Source organism: Gymnoscopelus microlampas (assembly GCF_963454915.1).
Source record: "Gymnoscopelus microlampas genome assembly, chromosome: 13".
In the NCBI taxonomy this organism is placed as follows: Eukaryota; Metazoa; Chordata; class Actinopteri; order Myctophiformes; family Myctophidae; genus Gymnoscopelus; species Gymnoscopelus microlampas.
Genome location: NC_139950.1, coordinates 37,343,268 through 37,357,901, shown reverse-complemented (window position 1 = coordinate 37,357,901; position 14,634 = coordinate 37,343,268). Strand labels below are relative to the sequence as shown.

The following is a 14,634-nucleotide window of genomic DNA, read 5'->3' as shown; positions in this document are numbered from 1 at the left end:
ACAAGCTATAGTGCGATCGCGCAGTGTTGTAGAATTCACAGCTGAGTGAGGAGACACTACAGTTTATTCAGATGCAAAGAAGCAAAAAAACAGTGAGGAAAACGGCAACTTTTCACAGACCGCAGCACAGAAGGCAGCAACACCAGCCTTCACTCTCAGCCAATTCCCTCCTCACACTGTCGGGAAATCACAGCAGGACTACCAATTTGTTCACCAAAGTAGTTCCTCGTTGTCAGTAATGTTAATCTATTTATTCAATTAGAAGTGACTGAATGTTGTTTCCTCATTCTCTACAGTATGTGGATGAATAAGGCTACGCGTATGCGATAACTGATCATACGGCATTTGGCGTCGCCCTTGTTTAGAGTCTAAATTCAGCATTGGGTTTAGGCATCGTTGCACTCTTCCTAAATGCCCCTTTGGAAGCTCAGGCCTTGGTTTCCCAAACAAACATCTTAGTGCCAAGATCGTCTTTGTTCCATTGCGAACCCTTGTATCTCCATACCACAGATCATGAGAATTACATTTGTTTTAGTTCAAATGGAGAATTTAAACATCACATGGTCTATTACTGTAAATGCTTCACTTTCAGAGGCCAAGTGAAACGGTGCAGTGAGATGTTTTTGGGAGAGCAGTGGGCCAGAGGATTAAAAGGTACAGTAGAAGGGTAAAGAGGGTCGCTGTACTTACGTCCTGACTAACCTGTAATGACACCGTGTGGTAGCTGGCTGGCACGCCCTCGTCCTCCTCGTCATCGCTGTGGGAGCGCGAAGGACGCTGGCTGGAGACACGGCCACCGCCCCGCCGCGTGCCTCCACCGCCTTCCTTCTCCCGCCCACCTGCCTTTTTCCTCAGACGCGACTTGGAAGAGCTGTGACTCTTCTTCTTGTCGTGGTTACGGTAGCCTGAATGAGGTTGTGGCAGAGATGGTTAAAAACAAACATCATCTGATCTTATGTGGAACGTTGAAGGTCCCACACGGTCTATTTCCTTTTATTAATGCTGTAGAATAGTATGACAAAAACTGTTGTAGAAATAAACCCTCTTGGTGGTGGAGCATTAGGTGCAACAAGCTAAAGTACATAATGTTTCGACAAGCGATAGACATTTTTAGGACTCCATTTGAAGGGTGATAGAGTGCAGAGGACACACCCGTGATTTTCTACAAGCACTTCCAACTTGTTTCGCGTAACTCATTTTTACAGGCTTGCAACCCAGGCCAACACCCATTTAAGTGGTGTTGTGCATTGCCATGCCAACATATTTTGTCACAGTAATTATACCTACAGTAAGATGCCCAGATGTTTTAAAAACAGACCTCAACTCTGTAACACATTCCCAAGAATTTCCATCTACCTTTTAAAAACCTACCCTGCACAAAAGGCTGTTTACACAGACAAAAATTTCAAAACAGTAACGACAGGCTTTGTGCTTTCTATTAGTATCCCGTGTAGATTAGTGCCATGCCTCAGCCTGGCGCTTTGATCAACCCATCGTTTTTGTTCATGTGTTCATGTGTGTAAAGCTGTGTTGACAGCAGTATCCAAGGGCCTGGAGCACAAGAGGAGAATGAAAAGGCCAGCAGTGTTGTCAAACGCCAAAGTGCACCACTGCCATTTCCCAGCTTTAATCCCAGCATTACCCCAGATCAAGACACAGAACAAGAAGGGATGAATGGAAAGTAGGGTTGGAGAAGGGGGGCAGGGACAGATGGTGAAGAGGAAGGGAGAGAGTAGACCAGGCCGAGGTCGCTGTGGAAGACGACTGACAGACGAGACAGAAAAGGAGAGGAAAGGAGAGAGGGGTGGCGAGAGCGTGAGAGGAGGAGGTGGCAGGTTGGTATTAAAGGACTTGATGAAGCCCTGAATGTTGGGATTGTTAGCCCTTGAGCTAGGTTAGTCAGCATTAAGGTACAGTATATTATATCTCATTTTCCAAACACTAAGCTTTGCCTAGCGTTAAAATATCAAAGAGTATTTGACATACACGATTTATTGAATATGAACTATGTATTGGCTTATAAAAATAAATCTTGGTGATAAATGTCATGTGATATACTCCATTCTGCTATGTTAAATATGGATTTAAGTGGTAGCTCATGCTTTTGCTCTGACAATTCAATCATGCAGCATAACCATCTATTTAAAATGACATATTGTATCTCTGTTTATCTGAGCTGCCATACCGATACTTGCTGTTTTTTTTTAGTTTTTTTTGTGATCAAAATGATGACAGCATACCGTTTACAGTATATGAAATAAAAGACCAACACATTAGTAAATCATGGTACATTTACAGTCTGTGTAAGGATGCAATTGAGGTGGAACATGACAGTGTGAATAGGAATAATTTCACTCAGTCATCATCTCAACTCATTTTCATTCATATATTAATGCAGGGGTCTTCAACAGGGGGTCCATGACCCCTAAGGGGACCCCTAGAGCTACTACGGGGGGTCCACCAAATCTTTGTGTGATGGCGAACATTAGCCGAAAATAGCCAATCTACAAGATCACAACGAGGCGTTGTGCGCTTGTAGATCAGCTATTTTCTGTTGATGTAGAGGGAAAAAGAGCAGACCAAATTCAGAGCCAACAGTCAAGTTGACCAAATATCGAGGGTTTAAAAGGTTAACTGTCTGAACATACACATTAACATGAATCCAACATATTCATAGAAAATATAATGTATGTCAAACAAGTCTATGAAGCCATCTATGAAATCTATGATTTTTTTTAAATCTGCAACTCTATTGTATACAATATGTAGTGCTTCATCTCTCTCATAGCTAAGGGGTCCTTGGTCTGAAAAACATTGAAGATCCCCGCATTAATGTATATCTCAATGTGTTATATGAAGGTGACTATGAAGGAGGTCTCACCTCCATTTAGGCTGCCTTCTACAAACACACGGATAGCCTTGACACAAAGCTCAAAGTTATCGGGGGTGACGTGGGCAGCATCACGGACAATAAAGGACAGCGTCTCCACACACTTCAGGAGGGACTTTGTGTCATGGTGGCCAAGGTCCTGTCCCAGTGTCAGGCTGTACTGGTTGACCAGTGGGTTGTTCATGGGAGCCTTGGTGCCCGCTGCTTGGCCCTTACTGACATCCAGGTCATCTTTACAAACCTGCAGGGAAGTGAGATCAAAATAAATATTTGCGAAGCACTAATCGCTCTAAATCTAATTACAGTAATGCATATACTGTACGTAAATGATGCCTTGGAGTCACGTTGTTTGTGCATGCAGCCCTAAGCTGGTGGTAAAGCTCCATCCAAGGCTAAATACAGGAATTAGACCGATGATGAGCTATCAGTGGTCGGTTGCATAAACGAACTTGTAACATCCTTTTTTCTTATTTTTTTCATTTTATTTTTGGGCTTTTATGCCTTTTCTTGATGGGAGAGAGATGGGGAGTAACATGCAGCAAAGGCCGTCAGGCTCGGAACTCGGACCCGCGACGCGTTGTCAGGCTACATTAAGCCTAGGTGCCTGGACCGCTACGCCAGCCATCCAGGCCTGTAACATCCATTTTAATAGTATATATTTGGTGACACCACCGGTGGCTCCATTGTCTGGTAGAACTGCGATTCCAAGAATTCAGTTTGAAACAAAAACAGAGAAGTACCGCTTAAAAACTAACGTTGCAGTGTCCTAGAGTAGCTCTGAGAATGTGTCGGTGTCGAGTGTCGGGGGCAGAGAAGTTGTGGAATGTTTTTTGTGGAAACATTTACCAGCAAAAGGTTATTATCAAAAAAAGCTTTTGTTTAATTGAAAAAGGTTATATAGTATGACTTAAAGTTTCAAATGTAAGTTTGTCCCTTATGCAAACTATTTCCCTAAGCTCAGGGGTTCATTTAGTAGCATTGCATAAAACCTCTAGGGTTGTCACCTTGCCGAAGTGTTTAGAGCCCAGCTCTCACTACAGGAGTTTGAAAATCTTAAACGATTTGGAAATCTGGTTGCATCACATACTACAGGATAATCTTATAAGATTCCCTTCTCTATAATCTTAAACATGCACACACTTCAAGATGTAAAAATAATGGCGTGTCACAGACTACATAGGATTTTATTAAGATTATCGTGCCTGCCGGAGCAACGCAGCACCTCATGGGATCCCATCTCACGTGATCAAAGGCGGTATCAGATTGTAAACAACAGAGCTGGTTGAACTTGTGGTGGTAATGGCCGAACGGTTGTGAAATGTCTGGGAAGACATGTCATGTTCTTCCCACATATTGACAAGCCTCAGCAGTCCAACACACCCATGGGTTGTGTTGGACTGGTAAAAAGTCCTCATTCATTGAACGTCTGCCTTCATTGCAGACTTGTCTCTCTCGGTTACACGTCACTCCTGCCGTCCCACCAGGACAGTAGTGAAGTAATCCTCCAGATACATATCTGGATGATTACATCATCCAGATATTCAATTATTGGGATGACGCCGATCGTGTGAACAAATTGGGAGGCTTAAGGTTGGATCTTTGAACCCTTCACACTACAGAATAATAACAAAAAGAGCTAACATAGCGTGTGTGTGTGTGTGTGTGTGTGTGTGTGTGTGTGTGTGTGTGTGTGTGTGTGTGTGTGTGTGTGTGTGTGTGTGTGTGTACGGACCACCAGCCATCCACTGCTTGCTACATCTACGTCAGTTGTAGAGCGAGGGATCCTGTTCTTGCTGTGCTCGGTGTAGATTTCAGAATCAGACGTATAGCCCCGATCCAGACTCACTTCACTGGGGTGGTGGGATGACAACTCACTATCTGACAGGGCACCTGAAAAGAGGAGGGTTGGAAAACAACCATTATTTTCATTTTTATATAATCTATTTCAGACAATATATAGGACAGCTGACAGTGACCACACTAAATCCTTAAGTGTTAATTTCACTCCAAAAACTGTACAAATCCATTGGTAAACTTCGGAGTTAAATGAACCTTAAATGTAACCTCTTTAGAGTTAAATGAACACATATTTTACTGTATGCGGCGAGCTCTGACCTGCGTCATTGTCTGTATTTGAGGAGGTGAGCTGGAAGGAGGCTGGAGGTTTGACCCCGGCTCCGATGCACTCCAGCAGGGAGAACAGAGTGTACCAGTCGTCTGTACAGTGGATGTTGGCAGCGTTGGTCTTGAGCAGTTCGTGAAGGCCGTAGGCCACCTCCCGACTCACCCGCGACAGGACATGGGGCTTCATCATCAGCAGGAGACGCAGTGAGAGGAGCACCTTCAGTACACGTGGACGAGAGAGAGAGAAGCAACGCGGCTTTAGATTCCCACAGGAAATGACGGACAAATGGTGGCTGAATATTTGTGTCAAGTAGGAGATTTTTCAATTCAATTTAACTAGATTTGACCAAGACATTCTTAAAGCAGCACAAATGTTGCAAGACCGAGCAGGCAGTAATTATACAGTATAAAGACATGTGAATATTCTGACCTATGATCATTAGCAGGACCTCAATGCCATGTTACCAATTACGCCTCTTTTGCATTTTGCTCACAATCTCACTTTCCCTGGATAAGTGTTTCTAAAAATGTATTCAGCTGTCAAATTACAGCTCGATTCCCTTCTGAGACCGTTTTTTCAATGAAATTGTTAATTCTGCAGGAATTTATGGACAGTATTTGCTTAGAACAAAAGGAATTGTTTAGAAAATGTTTGTCGTGTACCTGAGAGCTGATGTCCTCTCGTCGTAGCAGGCGAATGGCCAGTCTGAGCAGTCCCACCACGGCCCTCTCCACCAGGAAACAGCTCTCATTGGCGTGGACGCACAGGTGGTACAGGCGATCGCGCACAGTTTGCCACACACACGACACACGGTCCCTATTCACACACACACGAGAGACACGTTATTTGGAAAACAGTTCACTTCTCTGAATTCAGTGCCAGTAATTTATAAATGTCAGGGACGTGCACAGATAGACTCTAGGTGGTGCTAGAGCACCTGCCCTTTGCCCTCTTGACCAGAAGTGCCCTTTTGGAAAAAAGAAAAAAAAAAGTTTGTTTTTTTCAGTTTACAGCAGGGGTCTTCAACAGGGGGTCCGGGACCCCTAGGGGGTCCTCAGAGTTACTACAGGAGGTCCGCCAATTCTTTATGTGATATGATTTTTCTTTTTACCATAACCACTCGAAACCTAGCATCCCTTTTCTGAGGAGAACTTAAGCCAAAACTAGCAGATCTACAAGCCCACAACGCCTCGCAGCATCGGCTATTTTTGGCAAAGAGGTATAGGTGTAGAGGGAAAAAAGAGCAGTCAACAAAAAAAAAGTATAATTTACTTGAGCACCTGCCCCTCAAAATGTCTGTGCACGCCACTGATAAATGTGGTCCTTCCTACCTGTTCTCCAGAACGATGCGAAGCAGCATCTCCAGACAGAAGGCAGCATCCTCTTCATCATAGGTCTCCTCATCAGGGGTGACTGAGATCAGAGCCTAAAGAATACAAAATAGCAAACACCATTCTTCTCTTCACCTGACTTTTATTGAATAAAAAAAACGAGGTAATGAGAGTGATGACAATGCTGCCAGTAGGCAAAACCTGTATGTACAGTATGCACTGAATTAAATCTACAAAAAGGACAGTGACAGGACAGTAATATGATAATAATTTTCCTTCACTACAATTACCTTCATCAGTTCCTGTAGTGACTCCAACTGTAGGAATTTACTTTCTGTGATCAACTTCTCTGGGTCACATTGCTGAAAGAGGAACAGGGAGTACATGTATTTCTAATATTCCAACATAAATTACACTGAAAACAATGACAGTGGGCAAAAGATTCAAAACTAATGTTTGACACAAGCTTTGTTACTTTACATAATCCTATTATAATTCTAGTAAGCTCACGGTGGTGGTTGGTGGTTGGTGGTTGGTGGTAGGGTGGACTCTTGATCAAACTGCGCATGCGTCGTTGTGTGCCAGGTTTCGCGAGAGAAACAAGCAGCGAGGTCTATGAAAACGAGGCCAAACCAAACGAACCCTATAACACCAACATTGGCCCTAAAGCGCTTACAATCAGCGGACATGGCAACACCGACTCTACACCATAGACACCGCCCACTCTCTGCTGTGGAAAGTAAACACTCCAGATTTGTTTCCCCACACACGATGCACATTAGCTCCATAAAGAACGGTTCTATGTCGTTCTCTTCCAGGATCGGGCGAACGTCCGCCAAGGCTCCGCTGTTTACCCTTTTGTATACATCGTATCCCAAAACTAATGGTAGATTCTAAACCGCACGGGTGTTTAAGGTTTGGTCGGCTGCATAATATTTTAGGTCGCCAGCGAAACTACCCGTTTAAATCGCTTATTTAGTCAGCCTGTGGCCATGTTTCCCATTGTAGCCAAACCGGGAGCAGTAGTGGCGGAGCACGTAGGGTTTTTTTCCGGGTTCAATGGGAAACATGGCCACAGGTTTCGCGAGAGAAACAAGCAACGAGGTCTATGAAAACGAGGCCAAACCAAACGAACCCCATACCACCAACATGCAACCTGATAATAATGTCCAAAGCATGTCTGTGTATGTTTACATCCATTACTGTGTTGGCGTTAGTTGGGATTAATGTTTATTAGCCAAACCAAGTTACTATGAGCCGTTAGCGTGATGCTAAGCTAACGGACGTTTGGCACTAGCATGCGGCTGACGCTAATGCTAACGTCGTCATCGTGACTTAATCAACAATGTAAACGTTTCATCAACACACTTTATGAACCTTACTGTGGTTAATATAATCAGTGCTACCCAAGTAGTCCATTGAAAAGTATTATTTTGGTGTATTTTGTGTATTGTAACTTGGACACTGTAACTTAATGGTAGCTGGGGCGACGCGTTGTTGGCTCATGGTTCAGAATGCCTCATGGGTATTGTAGTCATTTTCTGCTATTTCGGTTCTACTGTGATAGACTGTGCTACATTACCTGCTGTTTAATTGTGAATCATATATGCTATGAATATATGGTAATACAATGTTTATTTTCCTGTATTTCCAGGTTTATGACCTGAGTCATCTATGACCTGTGTGTCATCTGTGTGTCCAGTACTTTGTACTGTGTTGGTTAAAAAAGACAAAACACGAGTTGTGACAAAGACGTGTGATTCTCTGATTAATGTTGTTAGTGGTGTAAAATGCCATCAAAAATATAATCAAGCCTGCTGCAGGGCAACAGAAAATAGCAAGCCTATTTTGCTCTTTTATATAGCAAATTTGTATATATATATACGAGGGGACGCGCGCCCTTCACCGGGTATGGTGAAGGGCGCCCTTCACCGGGTATGGTCTAGTGTAAAGTAACTAACTGAAGGGAAAATAAAATCGCACACAAAACAGTTATTTAATGTGATTTAAAAAAGAAAACCCACACTGGTAAAACGTGAGCTTAATTACCAGCTTTGGTGGAAATTGATGATCTCTACTATATCGGAGTATATGTATTTGAGTTTTCATTTACTCATATAAGGCAGTATTCTCTGTCAGCGGCCCAACGTTTTGGAATAAACTCCAAAAGTTTTTAAAACTGAGCTCCTTATCATTTGGTCAGTTCAGAGCAATGGTCCTTAACACTTTTAACCGTGATTGCACCTGTTTTGATCGATTTACTTTGTTTTGATCGACTTGTTCTGTTCAAGTAATATTTTGTAATTTACTCTGATTGTAAAATGTAATGTAATGGATGTAATGGATTGTGTCTATTTTGTAACCTCGGCTAGAAATGAGGCCTTGCCTCTCAACTGTACTCCCAAGTGTAAATAAAGGTGATGACATTTTATTACCATTCTAAATGTTTCTTTTTACTGCAAATACATTTCCCCATGCCCCTTATAAGTACATGGTCGTTACATTAATATTCTGATGACAAAAAGTTCCCTTTGAGAAGAAAATAAGTCTGTGAGCTCTTAGATGCAACTCTCCCCACCAGCAATGATCATCCATAGACATATCTAATTCAAATTCAAATTGATGGACGTCAGGGGAGATTCTTATCGGCTCAAATGAAATTTCAGCATTTGAAAATGCACCCTGAACTCCACTTTCTATGTTAAACTTAAATGGGAAAAAGAAGCAGGCATAACCCTAACAGAGGATGAATGGCTGAATATATGTAATATAATAACCACCACCACTAGCTCTGGCCTTTGGAGAGAGTTCTCATGGAAGAACATGATTAGGTTCTTTATTACTGCAAGGACAAAATACTTACAGAACGATACACTAGAGTCAGGGAATTGTTGGAGAGACTGCAATAATACAATGGCTGACCACTTCCATATATTCTGGGACGGTCCAGTAACCCAAAACTACTGGCTAGAGATTGTATCAGATATCAACACAATAATGGGTTCTGAACTTGAATGTACTTTTACCAATTTTTACCTGAGTAACATACCAACCAAATTTAGCACCGCAGATAAGTACCTTCTGAAAATACTATTGGTAGCCAGCAAGAAGGCTATAACCAGGAAATGGCTGGACAAAAACCCACCAACGAGGGGGGAGTGGATAGCCATTGTACAGAACATATACGAAATGGAGAAACTCACATATTCTGTAAGACTCCGTATGGATACATTTTACAAATACTGGTTAAAATGGATATTATATATGAGAATGGATATTCTGTGAAAGATCTTTAAAGATGTAGGGGTTTGAATATATATACATCTGTATGTACCGGTATGTACGAGTATGTGAATCTGTGCTATGTGTGGAGGTACATTGCTTGAATTATATTTTTATGTTATATACTTTTTTTGTACTTATATATTTTCTTTCTTATATATACTTTTTCTGCAATATTTGGAAACCTGCTCCAAGAATCAGGAATGAATCATTGGAATACCTACTGGCAAATTACCATGGACTTTACCACCAAAGACAAACAAACTGAGATCTCTCAACAAAAGGACTGAAGTTACTTCAGCTTAGGATCCCTCTCCTATGTCTGAATAGCCCACAACATAAGAGTGTTAAATATACCTGAAATGTACTCATTTAATGTAATGTGATGCCCAACATGACCTACCTGTTCTAAAAAAGAAAAAAAGAATAAAAAGAAAGTTTAAAAAAAACTGCACCCTGAAATTTGGAGTGTACCGAACAGAATACACTTGATAAAGTTCAGAAACAGAATGTGTCTGATTTGTTTGTTTGAATTAATAGCATTCACTTTTTGCTCCGCAACATGCTTCCATAGAAGACATGCTGGCTTCCATGGAATCCAAATGACTGAAATCAGTGGTGGCGACTGAGAACTTTAATCTATGCGTACCTTGATGCAGAGGATGGCGGCCTGCTTGGCCTCCTGGTTCTCCGTGGAGGGTCCTGTCCGACCGGACTGCTCCGCTCCGCTCAGGGTCAACCAGTTGACAAAACTCAGCACTGCTGACTCGCCGCTGACAAAAACGACAGGAATGAAAAATCATTTGAATGGTTTTGTTTTTGTCTGTTAGCTCTATGGCCAGGTATGCCAGGTCTCCCATGAAACGCAGATTCCCCCCCACCCCTCCACCCATCACAGCAGACCTTGATAAATACTAAGAAACATGATGACACCCACAGAAAGGGTGTAGTTTCATTTGGAGAAAATACCATAATTCCAAAAATGTGTTTGTTTAATTTTCTCAAAGGAGAATTCCGGAGTAGCCTTTTTCGTACCTTTATCTGATGTTATTATAACCTAGAACGAGTGGTACAGTAGAATATTTTCATAACTCCATCCCGAGACCACCGCAGCAAAAAACTTGAGTGGATGGTCCTTGCGCTAAATCGCATATTTTTATCACTCGAACATTATTATTTTTTGGTGATATCATAATGACAGAAACCTTGCCACAGCGTGCTATGAGCTTGTAGATCAGCTATTTTTGAACAGCCAACTAATGTGCTATATATAGCTAGAATCTAAAATGACATAGATGCTTTCCCGATTTTAATGGGTTAATGTTTGGTTTGCCTAATGTTTTTATTTATTTCACAGTGCACGTTATATTTAATACAAGCAATGTTTTATTTCCATTTTTTTTAATTATATTTTATCTCTGGTTTTATGCAAAGTGCTATATAAATAAAGTGAATTGCTATTACTATGATTATTCATTGATTATTATTATAAAGACTCCATTAGCCGCTATAAAAAAGGGAAAGCAGAAAAAGATAATTTGAACATGTGCATACCGATTTGAAGGGGTTTCCTCTCTCTGAAGAGAAATCTTTCCATTTGGCTCCACAAAATCTTCCACCTGAGGCCGAAAGTGCAGATATTTCATCACCAGACAGCAGATGGCAGTACAACACAGAAGTTATAACAGGAAGTCAAGGGACTCATGCTGTCCCAATTTCATACTATAAAATGAATACTATACACAGCATACACTACTAATCGTTATAGTAGTTTAGGCAGTTGGCATGCAAGAAATTCACATACTGTTTTGTACTGAAATTAAATTACATAGAGTACTTGCCAACGGGGATCATAGAGTTACAACTTATCAACTACCATTATTTCAAATTTGAAAGCTATACAGTGACAACAACGATTACCATTTATTAATTCATTCATAATTAACTGTTCTTATTATATATAACACCTTTGTGAGACAATGCTCCCAATGACGAGAGTTGACCAATTACCTTTTTTACAACTGTGAATAGCTCTTTTTTTTTCAGTATAAATCCACAACAGTACATACTCAAAACCGGTTAAGAGTGTCCGCCCTGCGATTGGGAGGTCAGGTTTCAATCCCCTGAGCATAGTCATACTAAATACCATAAAAATGGTACCCAATGCCTCGCTGCTTGGCAGTCAGCTGCAATGGATGGATTGAGGTTAAGTCCCTGTGACATACTAGCGTCATGTCCAGGGGGAGTACTTGTACATCTTGGATGGGAGATGTACAGTATATTAAGCCGCCTCACGCTACAGAAACAGGAGATAGGCTCCTGACCTAAGGGCCACATGGCTCATTGTTGGTTCCCAATGCTACTTACTTGACGTACTGAAAACACGGGTACAATTATTAAGTTAGTATACAGTATGGAATTAGGATGCCGGCTCAGAGTCAGACTCGGACAGAGAAAGTAAATCACAAAACAATATAGGAAAATCTGAACAAAAATAACATTTTAAATGTGAGTGTGAATAAAAAGCAAGTCTCTTGCACACCTACAAACGGCGACAGGTGAGTAGGAGAAGACCAAACGAGGGCCCAGCACACTAAAAAAGAAAAAACTCCCGCACACTGTCTTCAAATGCAATTAAGAAGATTTTAATGGGAAACGTTTCCCATTAAATCCTTTTAAGTGCATTTGAAGACAGTGTGCGGGAGTTTTTTTCTTTTTTAACTGCGAGTGTGAAAAATAATAATAATGGAAGTTATTCATGTGCATCCCCTCTAGTGCCCTGACCTCAACCATGGCTTTGGGCAGCAGCTCGGCTCTGAAGAGCTGCAGCATCGAGTCCATGATGTTTTTCCATCCCTCCCTCAGAATGTCACCGTGGCGATGGGCCAGGTGGAACACGGTCTTTGCCGCCACCTGGGCCTTTCCATTACTGCCAAACACCGTAGGTAGGTTCTCCACAGACTGTGGGGAGGAGGACACAACCATGATCAACAAACATACTTACAGTATGAGCGTTATTGTTATTAACCCACTAAGACCTGAAGCTGATTCTACAAATGTCTTCTAAATCACAACAGTTTTCAAAAAATGTTATCTTGCTATATCTGTGGTTCTCAAACTTTATCATAATTGTCAAGGACCCCCAAAATTATATATATTTGGCCGCGGACCCCCCATCTAGAAATATTTTGTTCCAGGGACACCCAGAAGCAAAGATTGGAGTTGAAAATGTTGGCTTTAAAAGAATGTACATAATCAAAGATTTGCACACATTTAAAAAAAAAATCTAAAATAGCATATCTACAAGCTTGTAGATCTGCTATTTTTGAATAGTCAAAGTGTAACATAATGCATTTTTTAGCTCAAATCTAAAAATGACACAGATGCATTCCCGGTCTTAATGGTTTAAGGATTACAATGGGTATTAAGTGTACTGATGATGTGACCGCTTGAGGCCGAAGGCAATGTTCCACCTCATGCAGAACAATAACGTTCTACTCTATTTTTCACTGTGGATATTATTTCCACTGTACAATAAAGTTATATTAAGCAAACTGAGCCACATAAGCGTGATGGGAAGTATGCTGTGGTTTGTTCACTGAATGTGCCCCACATACCTCACTGCTGAGAGTCGTGAACTTGCAGAGGGAGATGATCAGATTGTCAAACACGTCGCTGAAGCCATAGTGAGCCGATATCATGGCACATTTCCTGCGTGAACAGACACAGTATATTATAATGTTATAATAGTAATACTTATACACCATACAAAGCACTTATCACAGAAGCGTGTTAAAATATCACAAAAGGGGGGGGGAAAGATGGTATATCATATCTGAAGGACTTCAGTTAACCAGTCAGTAGAAACAATATATGAAAAATTGGACATTTAGATTTTGACCATTTTGGATAACAGACATTGGTTTAACATGGAAGCCAATAAAGATAATGTTAACCCATTCAATCCGGGAACGCATCTGTGTCATTTTATATTTTAGCTATAACCATTAATTTATGCTTTGGCTGTTCAAAAATAGCAGATATACAAGCTCATAGCACGGCACCAAGTGCCATGCTCCGAGATGTAGATCTGCTATTCAAAAAAAAATCTTGAACACACTTTGAATATATATATTTTTAGACAACAGTTTTATTTCAAATCTTTGCTTCTGCGGGGTCCCTGGAACAAACTATTTTGAAATGGGGGGTCTGCAGCCAAATACATATCATTTTGGTGGTCCTTGACATGAAAAAGATTGAGAACCACTGATGTAGAAGCATACGTTTTTCAGAAAACTGTTAGGATTTAGAAGACATTTTTAGATGCGTTCCTGGATTGAATGGGTTAATGTTAAATCTGTGTTACACGGATAGACGTTTGTGTTACTGTGACTACTTTTAGCTGTTTGTAGGCCTTACCTGAAACCAGCGATAGCCTTCTGGATGATGGTGTCATCCAAGCTCTTGTCAAACACATAGGAGAGGGCAGCGATGGTGGGGCCCCAGGTCATGGTGAACAGGTCGTGGTCGTAGCTGCCGGCCGGGACGTGGAGGAAGACGCCCTCTGGCGTGGCGCCGCGGTGCAGTAACACACTCCACACGTAGTTCTCCTTCACCATGCCAGACTGTTCGTCCGGCATCACAATCTCTTCAGTCCTATTGAGGGGGAGGTCAGGGGTCAGGCTGGCTTGTGGTTGACTTTTCTGACGAAATTCCATTTTTTGCCACGGACATAAAGAATTTGTGCAATACTATTACCAAAAACACTAGCCCTGAATGACCATAACAGGTCTGTAACTGTGAGTGTTTAAATGGAACCATGTGTACACTCTCAGAGTTATGGGGGTCCTTGCAAATAAAACATTTGAGAACAACCAGTACTAATTGGACTCTTAATATGCCATAATGTCATAGTAAATAAGTGTCATACATATTTTGAAGAAAACCTGGAGACTTGACGTTCAGTAATTGGGTCTTATGATCAAAATAAGAACATTATAATGGTG

The 14,634-nt window shown here is 41.4% G+C and overlaps 1 protein-coding gene across 4 annotated transcripts in view; it reads right to left on the bottom strand.

The window, feature by feature from the left end:
• The window catches only part of gbf1 (golgi brefeldin A resistant guanine nucleotide exchange factor 1), an 84,762-nt gene that overhangs the window by 5,141 nt on the left and 64,987 nt on the right, over positions 1 to 14,634 (bottom strand). For 2 of the 4 annotated variants that reach the window (XM_084075335.1, XM_084075336.1), the window contains exons 22-33: positions 14,048 to 14,284; positions 13,246 to 13,339; positions 12,413 to 12,589; positions 11,183 to 11,247; positions 10,278 to 10,401; positions 6,637 to 6,708; positions 6,347 to 6,441; positions 5,678 to 5,831; positions 5,006 to 5,231; positions 4,623 to 4,780; positions 2,882 to 3,131; positions 691 to 905 (exon numbers count right to left, since the gene is read on the bottom strand). In XM_084075335.1, coding sequence (XP_083931461.1) covers positions 691 to 905; positions 2,882 to 3,131; positions 4,623 to 4,780; positions 5,006 to 5,231; positions 5,678 to 5,831; positions 6,347 to 6,441; positions 6,637 to 6,708; positions 10,278 to 10,401; positions 11,183 to 11,247; positions 12,413 to 12,589; positions 13,246 to 13,339; positions 14,048 to 14,284 — 1,867 coding nt within the window. The remainder of the gene's footprint in view (positions 1 to 690; positions 906 to 2,881; positions 3,132 to 4,622; positions 4,781 to 5,005; positions 5,232 to 5,677; positions 5,832 to 6,346; positions 6,442 to 6,636; positions 6,709 to 10,277; positions 10,402 to 11,182; positions 11,248 to 12,412; positions 12,590 to 13,245; positions 13,340 to 14,047; positions 14,285 to 14,634) is intronic. The other 2 variants (XM_084075337.1, XM_084075338.1) reach the window with 1 other exon arrangement.